General features: G+C 37.1%; 1 protein-coding gene across 1 annotated transcript; it reads left to right on the forward strand.

Annotated features, from left to right (window-relative positions):
* Positions 1-860: 860 nt before the first annotated feature.
* Positions 861-27,489, forward strand: wnt6b (wingless-type MMTV integration site family, member 6b). Its single transcript, XM_073845477.1, has 4 exons — positions 861-1,556; positions 8,477-8,697; positions 20,897-21,201; positions 25,593-27,489. The coding sequence occupies exons 1-4, from the start codon at positions 1,477-1,479 to the stop codon at positions 26,052-26,054; spliced, it is 1,068 nt and encodes a 355-aa protein (XP_073701578.1). The 5' UTR covers positions 861-1,476; the 3' UTR covers positions 26,055-27,489.

A 27,489-nucleotide genomic window follows, 5' to 3' on the forward strand; every position in this document is an offset into this window, starting at 1 on the left:
ATGAAAACAGATCCAGAGCTTCCATCTTTGATTGTACCTGTATGTGATGCAGTACATCACTGTATCTGAATCCAATAGTAAAGTGAGACTTCAAAAGAGCAGGGAGGTCTTGGATTTCAATTCGGGACCCCCTGGCCATCGGATAGATGAGGTAGAGCGTGTACGGCGAATGAAGACAACATCACAATGAAGAACTGTCTTGAGAGCCACAAATTACATTGGGAGGACAGTTAATGAGGGTGATAATGCAGATCTTTGCCGATGATAGATGAGGGGACAGCTATTACAGGCCAAATGTGTGAGATTCATGGCTTTGTTTTAAATGCACTACAGGCTAAATACTAAGGTGTTTTCATGATTTGATATCCTCATAAATCATTATTTAAACAATGGGGGGCTGGAATGCAAACGCACAAGCTGAATGGAATTTAAGAATTTCTGGATTGTCTTTATGCAACTAAACAAATCCTAAAATATTTGATAATGATTCTGAAGAAGCAAGACAGCAAGGCAAAGCTGGGAAAGATACCTGAGCATAATTAACGTAATACTGGAATAAAGTGTGTCACCATTGCTCACCCTGTCTGGACTGCATAACTAAATGAGCATGTTTGTAGACTTTTTCTCAGAAACGGTCATACTGTCATAAATCAGTCATAAATAAAGCATGTATAGGCTATCGAATTGCTTTCTTTTTGTTGTTGTTGTTTATAATAAATAATAGCTCTGCAATAGATATTTATCTATCTGTTCTATAAGGTTGTCAAAAAAAAAAAAGACCGCTTAACAGCGCTGGACATTTATGTGTTGCGTACTACCTGATCCTCCAGAAACTGTAGATCAGAACCGTTTTTTCCTGTATGACAAGGTTCCTGACTCAAGCCCCGGGCGACGTCACTGAGTGGGTGATGAGCTCTCAGTTTCTAACACCACGAGAAAAAGGTCCCCAGCTGAAGGCAGGAAAAAAGCGTGACGAGAGGAGCACGAAATGCCTTCTAGACGTCTACCTGTTTGGATCAGGATGAGATCTGGAGCACTCGCAGAAGGGCGCGCGCACACAGGTTCAGCACATGGCACTCAGATCTACAGTTTTGCGCTTCAAAAGAACAACTGAATATTTTACATTCCAAACAGAAAGTCTTGTTAAAACTTCTGGCATTTTAGTAGTTCAGGAGGTTTGACTGCATTCCATCAAGCTCAAGATCTAAGTGCGATTCTGAGTGGATTTTTCCCTCATTTGATCTGGTTTTGCTGGATGAAGATCTCCAAGAAGTAAGAATGAAGATGCTGACCACTTTCCAAGCGGATTTTGCGATCGTCCTCAGCAGATGATGTGCTTCTTGGAAGCGTGTTTTTCAGGGGTGCTGAATCTCCTCAGAAATCATCAAACTTTCTCACAGGACAAGCCTCTTTTATCTATGGACTAGTTCTTCAGCATCAGACCTCACACTTTTGTCCTTCGCAAGGCATCTGACAATGACGATTCCACTTTCCAGAACGCAGCTTGCCCTCTTCTTTATCCTGCTTTGTCCAGTCAACATTATCGGGCTCTGGTGGTAAGTAATATCTCAGGCGCGCTCTCAATCGCTTTTAGAAATTCCAGCAAGCTCCATATATAACGCTCGATCAGTGTGATTAGTGGGGAACTCCAGAGTGATAGTTTAGAGATGATCGAATGTGAAAATATGACAACACCGTTCCGGGCTATCACATAATTATTCAGAGAAGAAACATCCCTAGGCTCTCTGAAGAATAAATAGTTCTCAGGTTCGGCAAAACCCCCTCTTCTTATCATGTAACTTTTCGCTCTATTCCAGAGTGGGCTTTATGCTTCTCTAGAGGTTAAAAACGTTCTTCATGTTACATAGGTATAGGTTCTTCAGATCGGTAAATTGGTTGCGGGATTGGTTGTTTAGTAAAGAACTAAAGAATAAAATCTAATTGTGAAACTTTTGAAGGTTATTTTGCGGCATCAGGCTGTGAAGCGTTTTGTTTCTGTTTCACGTTTGTTGTTGTGGTGCAGTTTTGGTAAAACTCAAATTGTGAAAATTAATTTCAAATTTTATATACCTTAAATGTGCCTTATTTACTGGACACTAAAAATATTCACTTTTAATATAAACATTCAATTGAGCACTTCTTACAAAATCAAAATTCAAAAATTCAAGATTGAATTATTCACAGTAAATAACTGCATACATGATCTAAAATGTTTGAAGGACTGCATTTTTTTAAATATTTATTTAAACTTTAAAATAAGTTTCTAAAAAAACAGGTGGATCAGGAGGTCACTTTAAATAACTTGGAATGTGTACAGAGAAATTTACATAAAAAGTTGTTGATCATAGCTTCCATTATCGTGGGTTTACTAAGGGTTAAGCTGTACTGTGTTTCAGAGGTAGACACATTGGGGGTCAGAGTTGGAATTTTAGGTGGACCTCCGGGCTGTGGGTGTCATCATAAACTACTCCTTCCCTTAACACTCTGAAATGCACGAGTTTGACAAGAGGGAGATTGTTTGCTAAACAGAGACAATCCAAAATGACGCATTACCTTTAACAAGGGTGTTGTTTAGCTAATCAAATTTTCAAATTTACACATTGTAAAAGGTCATCTGCACCTAAAGCTCTCCTCACACTTTTTGTACACACACACACACACACACACACACACACACACACACACACACACACACACACACACACACACACACTCTCTCTCTCTCTCTCTCTCTCTCTCTCTCTCTATCTCTCTCATACACCTGGAGGTCTAAAAAAGTTTGCAAAGACAATGATGCTTTCTTTGGGCCATGACACATGCCATCACAGACCTCTCGTCTGGGGCTGGGCTGTGCCGAGGGTCTCTGACAGACAGCGTGCCATTCACATGCTGAGGCTGAGAGGAGATGAAACGGAGGCAGATAAACTGGCTCTCAGGACTCTGATTGTGCTCTGATCTGTGGGGCTGAGAGCTGAGTGCTTGAGGAAGCGATGGGAAGCCTCACCTCTTCTGGAGTCTTCGGGGTCATGTGCTGGCGGCCCGCCAGGAGTCTGTCGGACAGGTGTGCCTGTGCACGCGCCATACCCTCTCGCTTTTATGTCTCTCTGTGTGTGTGTGGATACACTCACAGTCAACATTTCTGCATTTAAATGCCAATGTGTGACCCAATCTGTGTTCACACTCACTTTATTCTATTAAGAATAAGTGGTTCTCAACTGTTTTGACTTTAAAGTCCTCCATTAGCCAAAACAATATTCAGAGGCCTCTCATATAAACTATAATATTTTCTCCAGTATGTTCTGCTGTAAAATAAAAAAGCTACGTGTTTACAAACTTTTATTAACAGGAATTGGGATTGTCGGGGGTGTTAAATTAATACATTTTACTTCAGAATTTTTGAAGAACTATGTTCCTTAATAAAACAATAGGCTGTAATAACAACAACAATAATAATAATAATTAAATGTTGCAATGAAATACCAAGTTTTAAACAGGGTTTATATTGACATAATAAATGTCATTTTTTTAAATTAATTTACAATATTTTAATTGAGTCAATTTTATTAATATTAATTTAGTTTAAATAATTGTCCTGTCCCCCTGGCTGAGGACCACTGTGTTAAAAGGGACAGTATGTCCAAAAATATTATTTACTTACCCTCATGTAGTTTTAAGCCTGTATAACTTTATTTCTTCTGCAGAAACAAAAAAGAATAACAGTTTTGTCAATGGGGTCCAAAAACAAAACAGCAACAAGTCTGGCCCACATTGGCTTTCATTGTATGGACAAAAAAACATTTTTCAAAATATCTTTGTCGAAAGAAAGTCATACAGGTTTGGAATGACATTAGGGTTAATAAATGATGACAGAGTCATTTTTTTTTATCCACTCACAGGTCTCCTATCAGGCCTAACCAATGTATATTAGCTTGTCCCAGACTGCAGAGTCTCCTCTCCGATGTTCAATCTGGGAGAAGTGAATCTCATTTGGAGAATGGAGAGATATCCAATCAAGCGGCCTTGAGAGATGGATCAGATAACGATTAGATGACAGCAGCTTGGCCCGTTTGGCACACTTACAGTGTTTCACCTCTGAGCATGGTCTGCTGTTCTCTCGTACTTCGGGTTTGTCCCGTCTGCGCGTGACAGACAGCGTCGTAGTGATGGAGTTGCGCAGCGCCGTGGTTCCACTCGCATGATTTAGTGGCGTGCTCCAAGAGGAGATTGTGCCATGGCTCTGCGCCACGCGCCACAGAAGTGAACCCAAGCCACTCTGTGCAGTTCCAGCCCTGTCGTGACTGACTTCATATCCAGCATACTTGAGGGATTAAGTAGGGATGAATTTCGCTCTTTCACAAAGTGAAAAAAGAAGAGACTTATCTGTAACCATGCAATTCATAATGTAACCTGAGGTCTCAGCAGGCGCAGAGGACGACAGGTCTACGAAAAGATAAATGTGCATGTGTATGTTCGCACTGATTATTTGGATAACTTCTCTTAATCACAGTTCCCCCCTCCTTTTCCCCCTCTGCATTATCTCGCTCATACATCACGGTGTGGCTGTTTTTGGATATTCCTGATTGCACAAGTTGGGTACATCTTTTTCCATGTTATGATTAGGCCCCATCTCGCGCTTATCACATCCAGGAGTCTCACCAGATAAAGGCGAAGCAGGAAAGAGTGGCTTTGAATTAAGCTGTGAGGATAATGGTCCTCTGCTTAGATATGATTCTTATTCCCCTATTAATGTGGATTGCTGTATGAGAAACGGCAGAAGTGATTATGGAATAGTCATCGTCATGTCCAGATTGACTCTTTCTGCAGGCATGTTCTTTTGTCTTTTGTTATGTCTTGGTTGTGGCTGGTTTCGATTAGAGCCAGGGAAGGGATGGTTCATCAGACGCAGATGAATATCTTCATCTCTATATCACCCAAGCCATAATGTGACCACATATGCAACCCAGGGCCGCTTTTGTGATATTCAAGCTTTCCTTTAAAAGCCAGCGCTTTGCCTCGCCCCTTTTGACAGTGAAACAGGACTTGGAAAGAGAGAGTCGCTCCAAAACTGTCTGCTCTTTTACGAGTCTACACCTCCTGCTGTAAAATGTGGTTCCATTATTTGAGCAGTGATCCTGGCGCTGAGAAGCTCACAGGTTTGTGGATAATCAGAGGCAGTAGAGGAGAACGTTGTATCTGCACATTATTATCATGCAGGGGTGTGTGCGTCATAGATCAAGATCTGTGAGAGATACTAATAGAGGCTTTATTACAGGCCTGTTCGGAAACCTTGACGCTCAGGGATGGATTGGCCATTGGGAACACCAAGACTTTTCCTGGTGGGGCACTAGACTGTCAAAAGCAAATTGAAATCAAACTTAGATACAAAAATTTTAAAGAGAAACATTGTCTGAATGTCATTAAAATAAATGTGATCATATGTGTTGCCAATAAATAATAACGAAAGATGAAAATGAGATCTGGAGTCATTGAGGGTTTACACATGGGTCATTATAATCAAAACAATGCATCGCATATTCCTCTTAAAGTGATAGTTCTCTCAAAAATGAAAATTCTGTCATTAATTACTCATCCTCATGTCATTCCAAACCTGTAAGACTGTCGTTCATCTTCTGAACACAAAAGAATATATTTTTGATGAAATCTGACACGTTTAAGACCCAGAAAGTAAGTAAAGACACCATAAAAATAGTCCATGTGACATCAGAGGTTCAACCTTAATTTTATAAAGCTACAAGAATATTTTTTGTGCGCAAAGAAAACAAAAATAACAATTTTATTTAACAATTTCACAACCCATCCATATACCTTCCTCTCCTCGTAAACAAGGTGCAACACAATCAGGTTCTACATCAGAATGCAGACTTGTGCGACAGCAGCATCACACTCATGCATTGTGTACTCTTGTGAACACGCATCGAAGACTGACAAGGAAGAGAAGAAATTGTTGAATAAATTTGTTTTTTGTTTTCTTTGCGCACAAAAGTATTCTCATAGCTTCATAAAATTACAGATGAACCACTGGTGTCACATGGATTATTTTAATGATGTCCTTACTACCTTTTTGGGCTTGCCTTTCTGCTGTTTGTGAAGGGTCAGAAAGCTCTCAGATTTCATCAAAAATGTCATAAGTTGTGTTGCAAATATGATGCACTTAAGTAACCTAAAAAGTGAGGAATGTTGAACACTTTATGCACTCAACTGTTGCAGCTTTAATTATGTCACATAGAGGGAAGGGCTATCAGAAACCAATTATTAATGACAAAATAGCCTTTTAAAATGCTTGAGTACATAGTGCATAAGTACATAGTACTATAAGTGTATAGTGCACCATTTGGGACGCAGTTAGAAATTTACTGTTTATTGTTCACTTTACAATACAATGCGCTCATCATAAATCAGGCTTTCCGCGGGGCATTAAAAAGCATTAAAAGTCATTAAATTGTTTTATACAGGCATTAAAACTTTAGATAGTGTTGAAGAAACAAATATTACCAATTTATCTTGAATGTAGCCTGTATAATTAATAAATTTGATTCACTGTCGCAAAGTATGATAAACACGGAAGCAGTTTAGTAATTGCTTCTGGCCGGTCCAAAATTGTGTGACACAGACTTTTTAAGAGCGGACAGTTTTAGCCTCTAAGAGTTCAAAGTTTCTGAAATTTTTCTGTTCAGAATTGATATTTGAAATTTTGAAATCTGCAAATAAACGCTGACATTTTAAGCTGTCTCCTTATCCATTTCTAATTATGTTCAGCAGAGTAATGTATGTTCATTGTTGCCTCATTGTAAGACCGCATGAAAAAAATGCATTATAATATACACGCATTCATACACAGCCGTGTTAAGTTATTGGTTGCGTATGGCATTAAAAATGTTAGAATGGCATTAAAAAGGGCATTAAAAGGCATTAAATAAGATTTGAAAATCCTGCAGAAACCCTGTAAATTATTGTCATATTTGTGCTAAATAAATTCGGCTTTATAGTGTTAGTCATAATACACAATGATGTTTAGTGTTAACATCACTTGGAATTTTTTTTTTTTTTTCTGAAGGCAGGGTCCAAAATGAACACTCTTCAGGCGCCGAATCCGAGTAAAATTTGACATTGACGAGTATGTGCCAATTGGCCTGTGATTTTATTAGAAACTGCAACATAATATGGTTAAAGTCAAACTGTAAAAACAATAGTCTGACCTTCAATGATTTGAGAGACATGTGTGATTCAAAAAAAGACTACAAACCGTCTACTCATTTTACCTCAGTGGAGCACTGACCATCAAAAATGTAATGTTTATAAGTTTATTGTACTCCATATGGCCAGACATATGTGGAATTTTCCTCACATTAGACCATAAAACAAATCTGAGCATTTGAAATTTGAGAAACAGGGAATCTCTTATGACGCAGTGTCATGGAATGTTAAGAGACAAAAAAAGACAATCATTTGGAGAAAAATACATTTTAATACAACTAAATAAATGTACTTAATTTGTCTATATAAAATGTAATTTTATATGTAATGAATCCGTATTGCCCTTTAAGCATATATCACAGCGAAACACCCTTGCGCTGCTCCATGTCCAAAGACTGTTGAATGGTCGTATGTAAATGAAATATTAGGCCTATCAAGATGGGATGCATCACTTGTAAAGCCTGTTATCTCCCCTCTCATATTTCTTATCGGACCGCCATGGAAGGCGACTGGCAAGAGCGTGGGTTTGACTTTTTAAAACAAACTCGCACGGCAGATGAATGTTATTAGTCTGAAAGATTAGCCTTGACAGGGGTGAATGAAAAGCAATGAGGTATTCTCACAGAGCTCTGCTCCCCCATACGGCAACGTAATGATAAAAACCGACTTGAGCTGCACGGATCACAGACGCTGAACTCCACTCCAATACGGCGAGAGTTATTAAAAAGGAAAAAACGGAGGATTGTGCCGTTCTCACATTACGTCATAGCGACTGTCACGGGAAGCTCTGGCAGGCCGCTCAACGCTGTGGACCTGAGGCCTCTTCTCCCATTAGCAGTTGAAATAAACAATTGATTCAAGTGTAAACACACGTCTGTCGTCACTTTTGATAAAACCCAGCAATTAAGATGCAGCTTTTTTGCTTTAAATGTTATCTGTTTATGTTCAAAGGGGTAATTCGATTACCGCTGACATTATAGTGTGTCTGACTCTAGTAGTTGTCTTTTTTCTGTATATTTTCTTTGTCATCTGCAAGGAACAATGAGTACGCCTAAAAACCCTGAAAAGCCCTAAACGAATGAGGATCGGCTCAGACCTTAATGTGAACCTTGCGGTAAAGCAACAGAACATTAAATTTATAATGCTTTACATCATTTAAAGTGGTTTGTGTGCCGTGCGGTTTAAGAAGATAACCGCACTTTATCTTGTGAAACCTTGTGTAGTTCAGATGAGTCATCTGATGAAGCTTTGTTCGTTTCAGGGCAGTGGGGAGTCCCTTGGTCATGGACCCGAACAGCATCTGCAGGAAGACCAAACGCCTGGCGGGCAAGCAGGCCGAGCTCTGCCAGACCCAGCCGGAGATCGTCAACGAAGTCGCCAAGGGTGCCAAGCTGGGCGTGCGCGAATGCCAATACCAGTTCCGCTTTCGCCGCTGGAACTGTACCAGCCAGAACAAGTACTTTGGCAAAATTCTCCAGCAAGGTGAGCGTTTGTCTCAACGAGGTTCTCAAATCAATCTTTGTCTCGATTATGGGTCAGCGACGTCTTTCTGAGGCCGTGAACTCTGGCCCTGAGACCTAGAGACCTGTGCCCTCATTTCAGCATGTTTGATCCAAGTTCAACAGAAAACAAGGACAGCTGTTGTGTCCAGTTTACCTCAGTGCCTTTCTTCTGTGTTAAATTGCTCTCTAAAAACCATCCCTAAATTGCACAATCATTGATCCACCACATTTTTCAGCCCTTTGAAGAGTAATAAACGCACGTAGCCTCTACAATTATTAGACCATCCGCAGGGTTCAACCCCTCCCTTCTCACGTTGGATTAACCCAGTAGAGGCAATTATTCTTCCTTACAACAGTGGCATCAATGCTAAAATGTCTGTCATTATCTAATATTTTGAAAACGTTTTCCTTTAAAGATCTGACAAACAACAAAACCCTAAGAATAAATGGTCTCCAAGATGCATTCTTGATGGATAGTGATCCTTTTAAGAGAAGGTTTAAGACATAATAGTGTAAAAGCATCTGGTAGTTTAGGCTTTGAGAACTTTGGTAACACTTTATTTTGATAGTCCACACTCTGCTAACAATCGTCAGTGTTGGTAAGATTACTGTATGTAATAGGTTACAGATTACAAGTTACCATATTTAAATTGTAATAAGTAGTGTAACTATATCAACTACTTTATTAAATTGATGTAACAGATTACATTTGATTACTTTTCTACATTTCTAACAAATGTTTTCATCTGTTAAAGGGGTCATCTTTTAATCTTTATAAGTAATATTCCCTTTTATATCTGTTGTTGGATGTCATAATGAACATAGCAGTTGTCATTTACTCCTGACATCTGAGCTGCTTTATTAATAATATCTTTATTTGAACAAAAACAGATTTGAGCACCTTTTGAGATTTTAAGGCTATTCTAAGAATAAATACAGATTTAAAATCTTAACAATAAATAGTTTAATGATATTCAAATCTTTGCATAGCTATGATAGGGAACACATCTAACAGTTAAGGTCATTGCACACTAAGTTTCGTATGCCTTTTTTCGTATTCATCATCCTTTCCTATCCAAATGCTTGCTACAAATGCTGAAAACGCAGAAAATCAAACCTGATCCAATTTTTGGTAACACTTTCTATGAAGCCTGTATTTATAATACATTATAAGGGTATTCTTAAGGCATTATAATACATTAATAATACATTATAAAAAAACTTATAATATGTTGTATCATCTTATGAGTATTCATAAGAACAGTCTTAATGTATTATAATGTTTTACTTATTTGTGGTTATAGCTTTTAACAGTATGATTACCTCCTCCATAGTTATAACATATTATAAGTCTCATATCTTGCCATGTTTCTCATGTCACTTTACTTAAAGCATACAAAGACCACTTATAAGTAATTATAATAATATTTCTCAAAGAACCATAAGATCAGGTATTAGATGAGATAAATGTGTAATATGACACATTAGTATTATCAGTTTGATTATTTTGATGGTACCCTTTAGACAGCTTTTTATAAGTAAATCTGCAACTGCATGTCAGCTAACAGTAATTTTTATGTAATAATTTTTAAATTAGTATGCAAAATATATGCTAACACTGTATATACTATAACAACTGATTATAAGTAACCTTGCAAGCATGTAAACCTTCTACTACCTATAGCCTAACCTTAACCTAAGTTTACTAATACTCTAAGGAGTGTTAGTTGACATGTAGTTGAAAAGTTGCGTATAGTCAATAGACTAAGGGGACCATCAAAATAAAATATAATATAAATGAAAAAAATAAATGTAATATGATATAGTCCATTGTAAATTAGGTAGAATAAATATGTGTGTTATAAATAATCATAATCTTAAAAGTTATAACCTCAAATACCCAAGTATTATAATGTATTATAATTGTTGTTATGAGTATTTATGAGATAATACAACATATTATAAGGTTTATTATAATGCATTATGCATTCATTATAATGCCTTAGAAATACCCTCATAATGTATTATAAATAGGGGCTTCATAGAAAGTGTTACCCAATTTTTTTTATGATGGACAAAAGTTTCGGAGAGAGTGTGTAAATGTGATTGACACAACATGAGGTGGTATTTATTCAAACTCTGTGTGCAATGAACTTAAGTTATTAAAAAAGCATGTGTTCTACACTCCTTAAACATTGGTGTCTCATATTTTAGAACAGTCAATGCAATTTGGGAATAAAATCAATTAATTATGTATGTGTGTGTGAAAATATTCAGATGTAACCCTCTTTGTAATGCTAACATTTTCATAAGTAACTGTAATTTAATTGCACTTTTTTTTCAGTAACTGGAATGGATTACAGTTACATTTACTTTGTAATTACATATTGCCATTACATGTAACTAGTTACTCCCTAACACTGCCAATCATTAGAATATTAGTAGACTGTCTGCTTAATGTCCGCTAACACTTTATTTTTATGGTCTCCAACAGACATTCTACTTACTGCGCATCCATGAGCAAATCATCAAAGGATATAATGTCTGTAGTGCATTTTACAATATGCATGTTGCTCACCTTTTCTGTTTGTAAACAGTCTAATTGGTTGTCGCCAGTAGAGGGTGCTATTTTGGCTCAGCATACTCTGCCCTGAGCCAGCAGGGTATGAGATTAAGATGGTCAGTACAATTTTTTGCCTAATTTCACGTGAGATTTCTCTCTAGACATGCCCATATCGCAGTGATGTAGAGAGATGCAGGCTTGTCATATCCAGGTCTGGTGCTGAGAGTTCACGATTTGGCCTCCAGTGTGGACGTGTTCACACACGGATTGCAACATGATTCCTCTGTCTGCATCAGCCCATCTTAGACTGAGCACTGGAGACTGCCTCACAAAATGGAAATTAATCATAAATTCCTCTGTGTCTATAGGTGAGGCTTAAGTGCTCTTCTGTTTTCATGCATTTACCACAATTACCGTGAGACTTGGCTCTAATGACCACGTGTCAGAGCTGAGATCTCTGCTAAGGCAGGTTCACTTCCTGCACCGAGTGATAGGGTTGTACAAAGTGTGTCACATATTTCTTCCATTGCTAAATAACTGGGGGCTATTTTCTTCCCCTATTCAAACATGTAAACCAGAGCTTGTTTTCTTGGCCCAAGGGAGCGGCCTCCTAATGCCAGAATTTGCTGGAAATGCTGCCGGCTGCTCTTACATGTTGTCTCTGAGGTTGTAATGAAGTCGTTAAAATCGCTCACAGACAATATGCGGTTCCAATTAGAAACCCAAGAAATGATAAGGACGCCGTGTGTGCGTAATTTGCCCTGTCACCTCAGGAATGTGCCTCATTATTTTTCCTGTCAAGACTTCTTGTTTCTGTCTGTGTCAATAAATGTGTTTGGTATCACGCATTGTCTGATGTACAAAGGTTACTGACATTTTACCTCAGGTTCAGGTCTTGGAATGACAACGAGCATGCTCCTATACTCACATTTTTTAATTTACATTATATTAAATTATATTTGAGTCTATGCCATTAATAGTGAGAGAGAGAGAGGCAGGTGTTTTACATGTGTTCATTTATTAAACATATATACAAATTAGGCATTTTAGCACTCAATATATTCAGTAAACACTAACTTTCAAAAATGCGAGGCTGGCAAGATTTTTTAATGCATTTGAAAGCCTCTTATGCAAACCAAAACTGCATCTATCTGATAAAGTAAAACCAGTAATATATTAATTTAAAAGTAATACAGCATTATTTAAAATTCATTCAAAATAACTTGCCTATTTTATATATATTTTAAGATTCAATAATACAATTTTTCATATAATGGAATTTTTAAATGCTGATTTTGATGCTCAAGAAAATGTATTATGTTGAAAACAGCTGTGCTGCTTAATATTATTGTGAAAATCATGATACTTTTTTTCAGAATACTTGATGAAATGATGAATAGAAAGTTCAAAAGAACAGCATTTATTTGAAAGATTTTTTTGTAAGTCTTAAATGTTAATAAATTTCATCCATCCTTGCTAAATAAAAGTATTATTTTCATTTGAATGGTAGTGTATATGAAAATAGGCTAAAGTTTGTCTTATAGATTCCTTTGTCTCACACTTATATAAAGTATAATAAGTCAAAAAGTGTTTCTTTATTTGGTCACATCTTGCATACCAAGTGTGCCAGAAGTGCCATATAGTAGGTGCATGATCCCCCCTCTCGAATTTTACTATCTGAAACGACATCCTCGTTTCCACACATCGGCCATTTGTTCAGCAGATGTGTTCGGTATCTTCAGTATTCTGATAGTGGTGATCGTGAACTCGCATTTGAACTCGAAAGCATGCGTGCACTTGAAAAAAGAGCAGGGGATAGAGAGAGGAAGAGGCAGGGAAAAAGATAAAAAGGTAAGCTTATATCAGAAAACAATTCTACTGTACATCGCCAACCCCCGGAGGCAGACCATTTTTGCAAGCATTAAGACTAGAAAGACTCCTTTTTTCTATATAATCCTATTTCAAACCCCTAACGTATGCTACAAAGCAAAGCGCATAACACACGTGGCATTCTTCAGTCCTGTTCAAGAACGCTTTATTTCAACCCCACTGTTGGAACAGGTCAGAGGCCAGCGTACTCAGCATGAAGGACTGCATGAATATGTGACATATATATGTTGTAATGGATCCCTTGTGCACAGAAGAGTAACTGTATTGGACATTTTTGAGAGTTGAGACAGTCTACTTGACGTCAGACCTCACTTCAGTTTGTTAGTGTGAAAGCAAATTTTCAAACTCTGAATCTGATTTTCTAAATCCACTTATTATAGGTTACGCTTCATGTGGACCCTGGTATAGTTTGCAGTTGGTATTAAGGCATAATTTACTTCTTTGTCATGCTCCAAATTCTGGTTTAGACCAAGAAATTGAGGTCAAATAGCCTGAGAATTACTCATATTATCCATGAGGATATGTGTGTGTGTCTGTGTGTGTTGCTGCGGTTGCCTGCAGTTGATAAAAGTGGATCCCAGGTATGCAACAAGATCTGCGCAGTGTTAGAGATTGTCTCAACCCTCGCTGCATACAGGCAGCACATGGTGGCAAAATAAATCAATCAAAATGATTCCCGCCCGTCAGCACTGGTGGAGCCGCTGGAGGGGCCCTGCCTTCTCATCTCTTTTCATCCTGCAGCCCCATGCTTCATTGACTCAAAGATTGAGTATTAAAAAAATATTTGCTAATTCTCACAGAAGCCCCTTCTGGCATTAAGTTCTCGCTCTCTTTTCTAGGCAGGCCTGGGCATAGACAGCTGCACAAAATTTGTTTGGAATTTGTGTCTTGGAGGAAAAAATAAGAGAGGGAGGTGAAATCAAGAGACTTTTTACCCTCTGTCTGTCATGACAACCTCTGTCTTATGAATGTATTGGATTAGATTAATGTGGATCCAGATGGGCGAATTTTGCCTTTGTAGTAGTTCAAATGCTGGATGTTACACTGTTTACAAAATATAGTTTGATCATGATATGTCTGACTTTCAAAAAGGCTGAGGTAATATAAGGCTTCCCGTGGGGATGGAAAATTTGGTAATTTTAATAATGATTATAAGCAATCTGGATTTTCACCGCCAATACTTATTTTAGAGTAAAACTTGCCCACAAGCCAGCATGACGACATCAGTCTGTGCTTTGGGGGTCTTGAGAGACATTTGCACAGTAATAAGTCAAATATATATAGACAAAAAAGCAATATTTCTTTTAAATTAAATCATTTCTAAGAATCCGATATTCGTGAATGACTAAAAACCTTGTCATTTTCTTTCAAAATAACTTTTGACAGGGTGAGTAACAAGTCGTTTTCTGTTTGTTAGGCCTACTTAGCAATTTCACTGCAGTTTCACCATCATGTCAGTGCTAATATAAAAATAAGGATAAACATGAAAGTAACAGCAGACTAATGGCTTAGTAATGATCCATTGAACTGGCAGTTCGGTAAGTGAGTCACATAATGATTCAGTGGCCATTCTGATGGATTCAGTTCAGGTTGAGTTCATCAGGTGGATTCATCAGACTCATTCATAACAGAACCAGTTGATAAGAATCATTTGTTCGTAAAGTGAGCAATACAGGTCGCCCGCATGTTTGTTGTTGCTTGAGCCTATAGCACATGAGCAGAACCGACACTGAAATACACTGCAGGAAACACTGCTGTAATCTGTGACACATGCTGGATCACATTTGTGCCAGTTAGGCCATCATCAAACTGGTTAAGTGAATTAGAAAATGTATTTTTTCATAATTCTGACATTGTATGAACATAGTATCCACCTTTTTCTTCCCGTAAGAGTGGGTGCAGCCATTTGTAAGTTTTATAGGTCTGGCTTTTGGCCTCTTCTGCCTCCAGCTATTTTTAGTTGTACAACACAGCTCATTTTGCGGCTTGATATTGCAAATTGGTGTGTCTTACCATATTATTTTACGTATTGCAGACCACGTTGCATGTTGTTATTCTTCTCGTCATTTCCCTATAGCGGCAAATGTACCAGAAGTCTCACCCATAGGCTTACTTCTGTGTTAAAGAATAAGGTGGATAACCATTCTTACATTACCCACGAGTGACTCACGAGTCACGACCCAGATTTTGAAAACTGCTGGTCTAAACTACTTCAGTGAAGCTCCATAATGGTGAGGACATGTACTAGCTTACTAGGGTTAAGGGGACCATGCTAACACCTTGATCTGTATGTTGCGATACAACATAAGCACTGTAGCGCAGATCCTTCTTCTCTATTGTGATGTACACAGAGTGAATTGTTAAAAAAAATAGGGCAGGAACTTGGTTCTTTCAGTCAGTTGTTGATTATGTTTTGACATGTAGCTGTTGCATTCAAAAGTGTGCAACAGATGAGCGTGAGCTTGCGCATGGCAAAGTACCGTCACTATATTGTCAACAGATGAATCGCTTATGTGGTTTATGATGACTGTTCATTTGTAGGCATTATGTAATCTAAATTAATGTATTCAGAACTATCAGCATGCGTCAAAAATGATCAATTTATAACTGAATTAGTGATTCCTGCCACACACATGCAGGTGGTTCATGACATCTTGAACTGAAACCAGATACCGCACTGTCTAGTAATGCACAACAGACCTGCAACCCATGCCAACAGGGTCATGTGGGGTTTATATATCTGTTTTTTATTTACAGTTTATAACAGTATTTCCAGTCATTGGATTCACTTATTACAAAAAATCCATATCCAGGAAAATAATCGACTTGTTTAAAAGGGACGTCTAATGCTATTTCATGCATTCTGACTTATTTACACTGTTAAAAAAAAATCCATATGCTAAACATGGCCAAAGTTTCAAAAAACAAGTTGGATTTATGACAGGGTATTTATGTGCCAAAGACACTCCTTTATGGTTCGTGTAAGTTTCAGAATTTTTCTTTTCGAGACATCATAAAGAGACAAATAATTCCTTGTATGGGCACTTAAGGTCAATGCACACTGAGTCCGAATTTCTCGTCCGAAATTTTTGCATGTTAAAAAAAAAATACTACCTTACGTTGTGTCAATCCATCATAAAAAGTTCAGATCATGTTCAATTTTCTGCATTTCTGCACTTGTAGCAAGCATTTTGATAGGAAAGGATGCTGGAAAAAAAAACGCATACGAAAATTTTGTGCAATGACCTTTATCCCGGAAGAGCGCGAGCACACATCAACCAGAGCGGTAGTAGTTAATTCAGTCAAGTTTTTGTTCTTGTTTCATTTATATTGATTTCACAGTCTGCAGACTTTGTCTGGAAAACATAGAAAAAAAAATTCAAGCTTTGTCATCTTAAATTCCAGTGCAATAAAACAGCTGCTCGACTGTTTTCAAAGAGAAGCGATATAGCCAACGCTATCTCACGACCAATTTGTACATATTTTATGAGGTGGCTAATTCTTACAAATTTGTACAACCTTGCTCATACGATTTTGTACAATTTGTCTAGACCCCAGTGATGGGTAGGTTTAGGGGCGGGGTTAGGTCATTCGTAACAATTCATACAAATTGGGGAACACGATTAAGCAAAAATCCTACCTGGTCTCATGACGAAAACGCACCTGTAGGAACTTTTTTCGCAAGATGTGAAATACATACCAGTAAGTACATCATTGCAGTTTCCAAGAGAAATGCTACTGGAGGCGGTAAAACAGTGAGCACTTGTAATCGTTTTTATACACAGTTATGATTACAGCTCAATAATAACTGCTTTTGCATTACTGTAAGGGGTATGTTTAGGTTTGGGGTAGGTGTAGACATTTATAAAACAATCTAATAGGATCTTATAGCCAAAACACCATATGTTTTGCTTTCCAGACATACCAAGCTTGATCAGTAGCTCAGCTGGCATGAAACTGGACTTAGAATGCAGAATCCTTACGGAAGAATCCCGTGAAAAACATGACTCACAATGAAAGAGCTGAAAGATGAGAGATCAAAAAACAAGCTCAAACGGCATGCTTGCGATTGCGTTTTTATGCCACATTCGCTTTTGTTCATGGTATGTGCAGATGGTACGTTATTGTAAAACGCCACGGAGCATTAGATTTATAGTGTCACTCAACGGACATTTCACATAAAACATACCATATATACGTTCATCTTTTCTGGGAAAAAAACTAACACGCATTGGACATTTAACATTGAATATGTCATGAAACATACATGGCGGTACGTATTTCACATCTTGCGAAAAAGTTCCCAGAAGTACGTTTTCGTCATGATACCTTACTCGTACAAATTGGTACGATTTTTGCTGAACTGTATGTATTATATGAGTATTTTATGAATAAGCCATTCCGTAAAATACGTACGAATTGCCATGACATCAGGTTGGTACAGCTGAATCCTTTATAAATATAACAAAACTAAAGACTATGAAGGACACAATACTACTCTATAAGTTTTTAGATTTAAGATTTAACATGAGATTGGCAGAAACTGTGTGTGTTATGTCCACTTTAAATCTACTAGTGAAATAAGTCATTATGATAACTAATACATATTATATTCAATATTATACTTGGTAGTTTCATTGTATCATTAAACCTTTAGGAATTTCCCACGCACTTGAAAACAAAATGGTTGGAAAGACAGAAAAGAGTTTGTAAAAATAATTTGTAAATATTAAATGTTTAGTATTAAATATGCTTTCCATTGCTCAAATGTGACCATGGACCATAAAACCAGTCATAAGGGTTAATTTTTTTAAATAAAGCTGAATAAAAAAAGCTTTCCATTGATGTGTGGTTTGTTAGGATATGACAATATTTGGGTGAAATACAACTATTACAAAATCTGGAATCTAAGGGTGCAAAAAAAAAAAAAAAAATCAAAATACTAAATAGAGAAAATCGCTTTTAAAGTTGTCCAAACTAAGTTCTTAGCAATGCATATTACAAATGAAAAATTAAGTTTTGAAATATTTATGGTAGGAAATGTACAAAATATCTTCATGGAACATGATCTGTACTTAATATCCTAATGATTTTTGACATAAAAGAAAAATCAATAATTTTGACCCATACAATGTTTTTTTTGCCTATTGCTATAAATATACCTGTGCTACTTAAGACTGGTTTTGTGGTCCAGGGTCACAAATGGTCTTGCCTCATATCAGAGCAAATATGCTTTTCCGCCTTTTAGGTTAACCTTTTTTTACATAGACATAAATGCAAGCTGGCTCAAATATTGCTTGCCTGATTTTGCATTAAATTCTGCCATTGTGAAATCCTGGAGGGACTCATATATAGGCCTATACCAGTATTCACATAATCAGAGCATATGCTATGTATGTCACTGAGGGGCTGCTTCTCTTTAGGACACTGCATGTTTGGATAGTAATGTAGTGAACAGTGTTCAGTTTATACAGACTTGGATGGTGTTTTGTGCGCCAGAAAGCTACAGGTGTTTTCAGGTGGGGTGCTGTCAGAATGCCCATGATACATGTATCAAAACAGGAACACACACACATTGCTTCACAGTATGAAGACGACAGTGGGCGTGTGAATGGACAGCTGGGATTAATATCTGTATGTGTGTGTGTGTGTGTGTGTGTGTGTGTGTGTGTGTGTGTGTGTGTGTGTGTGTGTGTGTGTGTGTTCACTCTGAGCTCTGATTCCATTTCACTGGCTTTAATGAATCCCATTCACTGAATCATGCGATGCAGAATTGGCACAGGGCTGAAGAGTGACTGCACGCTCACTGCATCCAGCGTTTACACAGGATAAAAGTCATTCCTTTCAACTCCCTTACTACGAGTTGCTAAACACATCTGTCCTTTCCAACTTCTCCAATCTTTTCTTGTTTTCTTGTCTCTTTTCTGTTATTGCAGAGAATTTGTTTTCAATTAGCATTATTAAATGTTAGCTTTTAATAAATATTTAGTGAACTGGCTTAGGCTCTGTCATTTTCTTTCAAAATAACTTGACAGGAAGAGTTGCAGGTCATTTTCTTGTTTGTAATTAAAAGAAATTTGAAACAAATGAAAGACAACCTACACTATACAATTTTTTTTTTAAGTCGCTAATGTTTACTAAAAACACAGGACATAATTTTTTAAATATTATTACCATTTAAAATAACTTTTTTATTATTATTTGAATATATTTTAAAATGTAATTTATTCCTGTCATGGCAAAGCTGAGATTTTAGCAGCATCTTCAGTGTCACATGATCCTTCAGAAATCATTTGCTGCTGAAGAAACATCTCTTGTCGCTAAAAACAGTTGTGCTTCTTAATATATTTTAAGAAAACTGTGAGAGTTTGAAAGCATTCTTTGATAAATATAAAGCTCTAAAAACATAATATGAAATACACTGTTTAAAAAGTCTGTAACATATGGCCCCCACTGTTAATATGAAGGAATTTATGTTTTCTTTTTTTTTTCCCAAAGTTTCTTTACCCGTATTTTAAATCACTCATTGCAATATGCTGTGTTTTTGGGTCAAAACAAATGTTCAGATAATGTCCTCACTATAAAAATAAATAAATAAAACATATATTGTTAAATTTGCAGTAAAAAACTGGAAACTGTGGTCGCCAAAATTTTACCGTAAAAATACGGTAGCAAAATTTTAGCTTTTATGGTTTTAGCTCACATTTACATTTAAAAAACCAATTTCCTTAAGTCATATAATGTTAATATACCAACCCATTGATGCACTGAAATCTGTTTAGCAACTTTCTAATACACTAATATTGTTAAATCAACAACATTAGATGTAACATACAACTCTAATAAACATAACTGGTAAGATAAAACTACGAAGAATTATTTCAGTGAAAAAACATCAAATGTGGATAACAAGGACATCTAGGAATGTCAGTTGACAGATTTTCACTGTAAATTATACATTCTTTTTTACTTACAAAAACTGTATTTTACTGTAAACATGAAATGTCCATTACAGTTTTTTTTATACCATATATAGTAAGGGAACTTACCATTAACCAATTAATAGGTTTTTACTGTAGCACTTTTTACAGTCATTTTTTACAGTGCTGGCAGAAAACAAACAGTACATTTTCCCTTTTTTCCTTACAGTGTCGAAACATTTTGTGGCATTCTAAAAGTCTTCACTGTCACTTTTGATCAATTTAATGGGTGTTTTCTAACTAAAAAAAAAAATCATACTGACCCCAAACTTTTTAGCTGTAGTGTATGTGACAAAAATGTTTCCAGTTTTTTTTTTTTATTATTTAATCTACAAGGCATTTAATGCCCTTGTTTATTAATACTTTTGAGAGTTTCCATCTTTCCATTTGATAAGTAGTATTTCTAGTTTTTTTTTTCTGACCGTGGGAACCCTGATTTTCAGCGGTTTGTTTAATTTTGGGTTGTTTGTTTAAAAAAGAGATCTTGCGTATTGCAACATTATGAAACAAAAATCTTCAGCTCACTCTGATTCACAATGCAGCTTATTCTAGTGTGATATGACCTTGTATGGCTCATTGTGCCACAGTAGTGCAGTCACTGTAGATGAGACTAGCTTGTCACAGAAATAGCCCATGTAGCTTTAGGATATCTAAAGTGCCATAATTATCAGAGTTCGATGTAACCCAGCCTGGCCAACAATCAGAAGCTCTCTTTGATGTCTCTTTGTGTGTGTGTGTCTCTACAGACATCCGAGAGACGGCGTTTGTGTATGCTATCACGGCAGCGGGTGTGACGCATGCAGTGACTCAGGCCTGCAGCATGGGGGAGCTGCTGCAATGTGGCTGCGAGGCCACACGGAGCAGAGGGCCGCCTCCGCGTTTAGCCAGTATTGGCCCGACCGAGGGGGTCAAGTGGGAGTGGGGGGGCTGCGGAGACGACGTGGAGTTCGGCTATGAGAAGTCCAAGCAGTTTATGGATGCCAGGCGGAGGAAGGGCAAGAGTGACATCCGCACACTGATAGACCTTCATAATAATGAGGCCGGAAGACTGGTACGTTATTTCATCTTTATCTTGACACATATAGCTATGAATTAAAAATGAATAAATAAATATATAAATCATTGTTTACTCAGGCTTTTTACAGCCTTTAAGTGGCAGTATAAACTTAATCAAACATACATATTAAATAATATTTAGTTTGTTTAATAACAAGTTTGGGGTCAGTAAGTTTTTTAATACTTTTATTTAGTAAGGCCACATTAAATTAACCAAAAGTGGCAGTAAAGATTTCTAAATGGTGCAATTTTGACCTTTCTGTTTATCAAAGAACCATCATGATTTCCATTAAGCAGCACAATTGCACAATTTCTTAACATAATTATATAATAATAATAATAATAATAAATGTTTATTGAGCACCAAATCAGCATATTGGAATGATTTCGGAAGGATCTTGTGACACTAAAGACTGGAGTAATGATTCTGAAAACTTTAAAGGCATAAATGTGACCCTCGTCTACAAAACCTGTCTTAAGTACTCGGGTTTATTTGTAGCAAAAGCCAAAAATACATTGTATGGGTATAAAGATCGTTTTCCATGAAGATATTTTGTATATTTCCTATTGTAAATAAATCAAAACTTACATTTTTATTAGTAATATGCATTGCTAAGAACTTCATCTGGACAAATTTAAAGGCGATTTTCTCAATATTTAGATTTTTTGCACCCTCAGATTCCAGATTTTCAAATAGTTGTATTGGCCAAATATGGTCGCATCCTAACAAACCTTACATCAATTTTAAAAAAAAAAAAATTACCCTTTTGACTGGTTTTGTGGTCCAGGGTCACAAACTACATTTTAAGTTATACTAAAATTGGAAAAAGTTAGATTGGTATTGCATAAAACTATATCAGAGTGGTGTATTCCGTATGATATTCCATACTAGGATGCAAGTGCAAGTACTAGGATACATGCAACCCATGTAATTTTGTCCTGGTATTTAGTTCACGCAACTCTTATTATACATCGACAATAAACAAAATTAGAAATTCGGATGACTAGCCAGGCATTTTGTATTTACTTAATTTTTGTTGTTAAAGGCAGCCTCATATAGGATCTGTCGCCCTCATGCAGGTTTGGTGTAGATGTTTTTTTGTTTTTGTTCCTGGTACGATATCAATGTGGATAGATTTTTTGCATCGATGCATAGATGATACAAGCACAGTCGTGTGCTGTTTTGCCTGTACAACCTTCAGAGATAGTCAAGCTTAAATGAGCAGATGGTGCACTTCAAAAGCCTAAGCATGGAAAAGCTCGGAAATGTTATGGAAATATACTTGGCAGAGGCTGGAGAACACACTATGAACTGAGTTGAGACTAGTTTCATAACATCACCACTCTCCCTGTTCCCGTATTAACTGTCTAGAACCATTTAATAGTTAAAGGAGTGCCATTTTTTAAAACTTTACTTTCGAACTACATTTTGCATTAATATTTTGAATGCATTTTAAATGTTACATTAACATGCATTTAATATATTAATGCATTTGATTTAACATGGAAACTGTTTTGTTCTGTTCTGCGTGATTACTAAAACAACATTCAGAGCTGACTGGAAGTGATCAGAGCTCCAGTGCAAGTATCCATTTTGTACACCACTACTGCACATACACACACTAAAGTCCCTAACGGAGCAGGCTGTTTTATAATGAATCCCAATAAATCATATACACCAACACATATATTTTGCAAGTGTCAATAATAATAATTACAAAACTTATATTAAATTAAAAATATTCACTTTTTTCTACTTTGAAAGAAACTTGATGCATTAACTCATAATAATATTTAACTGTTTAACATAATATGAATTTATTAATTTAATTAATGACATACCTACACTGCCATTAACAGAGAAGTTGACTTCCAGAAGTAAAATTTCCTGATAATTTACTCACCCCAACGTCATCTAAGTTCATGTCTTTTATTCTTCAGTCTTAAAGAAATTAAGGTTTTTGAGGAAGACATTCCAGGATTTTTCTCCATATAGAGGACTTCAATGGGGATCAGCGGGTTGAAGGTCCAAACTGCAGTTTCAGTGCAGCTTGAAAGGGCACTATACAATCCCAGCTGAGGAATAAGGGTCTTATCTAGCGAAACGGTCGTAAAAACATTTCTAGTAAAAATACAAATTTATATACTTTTTAACCACAAATGCTTATCTTGCACAAGCTCGACCTCACGCATTTCGTAATGTAGACAGAAGTACCAACCTAGTTTTTACAAAGCAAACGTGCAAAGAAAGTCAAATGCCCTTTACAAAAAAAAAACCTAACTTTTTCAATCAGAGTACACAAACGAAGAACTAACCGCACGTTACTTTTCCAATGCGCATCGCAAAGCTAGTGCACAAAGAGCATTTCCAGTTCAAAAGTATATTGCCGATTGTTTCACTAGAGAAACTTATTCCTCGGCTGGGATCGGGTAAAGCCCTTTGAAGCTGCATTGAAACTGCAGTTTGGACTTTAAACCTGATAGCTACCATTGACGTCCATTACATGGAGAAAATTCATGGAATGTTTTCCTCAAAAAACATAATTTCTTTGCAACTGAAGAAAGAAAGGCTTGAACATTCTGGATGATACGAGGGTGAATAAATTATCAGAAAAAAAATTCATTCTGGAAATGAACTTCTTTAATATGTTTGGGGTCAGTGTGATTTTTGTAGGGAACTAATATGTTTAGTAAGCAAGAATGCATTAAATTGATCACTTTCAGAACAAAAATTTACAGACAATTTATTCACCCCCTTGTCATTCAAGATGTTAATGTCTTTCTTTCTTCAGTCGATAAGAAATTGTTTCTTGAGGAAAACATTTCAGGATTTCTCTCCATATAATGGACTTCAATGGTGCTCCCAAGTTTGAACATCAAAATGCAGTTTAAATGCAGCTTCAAAGGGCTCTAAATAATCCCAGCCGAGGAAGAAGGGTCTTATCTAGCGAAACGATTGGTCATTTTTGAAACAAAATGACTATTTATGTACTTTCTAACCTCGAACACTTGTCTTGTCTATGTCTGCGTGAACTCTGTTTTTTCCGGTTTAAGACAGTTAGGGTATGTCGAAAAACTCCCATCTCGTTTTCTTCCCCAACTTCGAAATCGCCCTACATAGCTGCAGAAGTCCTGACCCAGTGTTTACAAAGTAAACATGAAAAGAAGATCAAACACCCTTTACAAAAAAAAAAAAAAAGGTAAAACAGCGATGTTGGACGATTTTGAAGTTGCAGAGGAAAACGAGAAGGGAGTTTTTCAAAATACCCTAACTGTATTGACCTGGATTACACGCATGCACATCGCAGAAATGAGACAAGGTGAGCATTTAAGGTCACAAAGTATATAAATAGTCAATTTGTTTCAAAAATAACCAATCGTTTTGCTAAATAAGACCCTTCTTACTTAGCTGGGATTTAGAGCTCTTTGAAGCGGCATTTAAACTGCATTTTGGAAGTTCAAACTTGGGGGCACCATTGAAGTCCACTATATGGAGATAATTCCTGAGATGTTTTCCTCAAGAAACATTATTTCTTTACAACTGAAGAAAAAAAAGACATGAACGTCGAATTTTTGTAAAGTGAATTATCCTTTAAGACTGGAGTAATGGCTGCTGAAAATATAAAAATGTTAATATTTCACAATTTTTTCATTACAAAAATGGACCCTTGGTGAGCATAAGAGTCTTAAAAACACATTAAAAAGTCTACTGACCCCAAACTTTTTTCATATGTTAGTATAGTATGCAGAAACTAATTTAAGTGTGAGTGTGTCTTTAAGCATTTAAACAAAAAAAAAAAAATCATTTGATGCCAGCATGGTAGCTAATTGTGTAATACTGTAGTATAGAAACATCTTGTGCATGTGTGTGCTTGATTATTTTGAAGTATACAACTACTCTTACCTCAGTTTACTATAGCTCATTATTATTCAGAACGCTAAAGAAGTCAGATTTACGGTTTTCTCCGAGCCATCATCAGTCGGCCACTGGCCAAATGCTCAAATTAGTTATTCACTAGTGTCAGTAGTGCTTCATCTTCCAGGGGTCACTGCCTCGGGTTCCGTTAGCATGGGGTCAGTCACAGGTAAATAGGCATTAAGGGGGCATACAGACATATTTGTCAGATAGCGATTTTCTTCTATGTCAAAGAGGACTCAAATGCCCCGGAGGGACTTGTTTGGAATTAAAGTGAGGAAAAATGGTAATGCGGCATTTATCAGATGTTAATTTCAACAGGTATAGAACTGTATGAATCTGTTTTCAAGCTTTCGGATTGGCTTTCGAGTGGCTGGAGGCTAAAGAGGGAGGGGAGAGACGAGGGTAAATTCCTTCTAAATAGCTTCTCCTTTTATCTCACTGAACTATCTTTGTGTCTTGAACTGCAGGCGGTGAAGAATTATATGAGAACTGAATGTAAATGTCACGGGCTGTCTGGCTCTTGCACTCTGAGGACCTGTTGGAAGAAAATGCCTCACTTCCGCGAGGTGGGCGACCGCCTGCTTGAGCGCTTCAACGGGGCATCCAAAGTGATGGGTGGAAATGACGGTAAGACTCTCATTCCAGTGGGCCAGAACATCAAACCTCCGGACAAGCAAGATCTCATCTACTCGGCTGAGTCGCCGGACTTCTGTCTGCCCAATCGGAAGACGGGTTCTTTGGGCACGCGCGGGCGAATGTGCAACAGCACGGCGCTGGACGTGAGCGGATGTGACCTGCTGTGTTGCGAGCGTGGTCACCGGGACGAAACGGTGGTCCTGGAGGAAAACTGTCTCTGCCGTTTCCACTGGTGCTGCGTGGTCCAGTGTAAAAAGTGCTCGGTCAGGAAGGAACTGAGTTTGTGTCACTAACCGAGAACCCTTGATAATGGGAAGAGCCATTCTGAACAAGGAAGCGGTGCCAGCCTCAGAACAAAAGAATCTAGAACGTTCCAGATTCATGCATACACATTTCAAACCCTGAGGCTTTGGGAAAGCCTAGAGGAGTGTCTGACTTGTGATTCACCCCTCAAGGACTCAAGATTTAGGAGGGGTTCTTCAGCTGTGAAGTCAAGACATTCAGAAATCTTCTCATCAGAAGGCTTTTTCTGTTAGATCAGCCCTATGTATAGTACATTATAAGTGTAGACGCACATCCACATCAGCACCGCAGCCCATGGTGCAATGGGTGTTCATGCTCTGAAGCGACAGAACATCAAGACAAGGACATTTGGCATATTGCTCTGTAAAGCGGGCTGGATATGGAACAAAGACTGTTATTTATAAGCATTTAAAATCATCATGACTACTTCTTGTGATTAATGCCCTGTCATTTTCTTTCAAAAGCACTTTGAGAACTTTTAACAGAAAGAGTAAAAGCTCATTTTACTCTTTAACTCAAAGGTAAAAAGCAAATGCAACAGAAGCAACATGTAAAAACTTTATCTTTGTAAGATATTTAATCTATGGGGCTTTTAATGCACTTTTACTGATACTGATCACTATTTTTTTTCATCCGTTTGCTCCTTAGTGAAATGCATTTTCAATGGTTCCTTTCAGTTTGTGTTGGTTTTTAAGAGTTCTTGTATTGTTGACCTCATATATATGCTCTGAAAAGCCTTTCAGTATGCTAACACTGCTCAGCAGTTCTCAAAACCGATCATTAATGACAATAATTACTGGAATGTATGAGAAATTGTCATTGTTTTATCTCCTTATTGTTTTTTTTTTTTTTTTTTCAATTGATCACTTACTGGAGGGTTAACAGGTCATCATTTCAACAATTTCATTTCATTAAATTCAGTGTCAACCAAATGCATTATGTTTTGAAATATAGAAACAGACATAAAGAATCCAGAGCTTCGCAAGCTACTTAAGGGGTCAGCCATGAGACTTTCATCAAGTGGTAATCTCAAGCACCCCGTCCTTTGTTTGGAATGTATTGCATTTTTGGAAAATACCTTCGCAAGGTATCATGTGGAGTTTGCGCTTGACCCACACAACAATTTTCACATGCATTCGTTGTGGCGGCATATCCACTAAATGTAAATTAAGATGAAATCTGTTGCTTGAATGACTGCATTCGGCTCTAGACTCTTTTGAATTTGTAGTTCCTCTCATGCGCAACCTCATATCTAAAAAAAAAAAATGTGGCGGAAAGATGTAAAAGATTATCTACTGCTCCTTGAAACAACTGTTTATAAAGTGATCTTGCAATAATTCAAACCAGAACTGTACATTTTTAATATTTAATCATAATGCATTTGAAAGGAAGATTTCAGATTTGAAAAAACAGAAGACTGGAAGT

This window comes from Garra rufa, chromosome 8 (assembly GCF_049309525.1).
Source record: "Garra rufa chromosome 8, GarRuf1.0, whole genome shotgun sequence".
Classification (NCBI taxonomy): domain Eukaryota; kingdom Metazoa; phylum Chordata; class Actinopteri; order Cypriniformes; family Cyprinidae; genus Garra; species Garra rufa.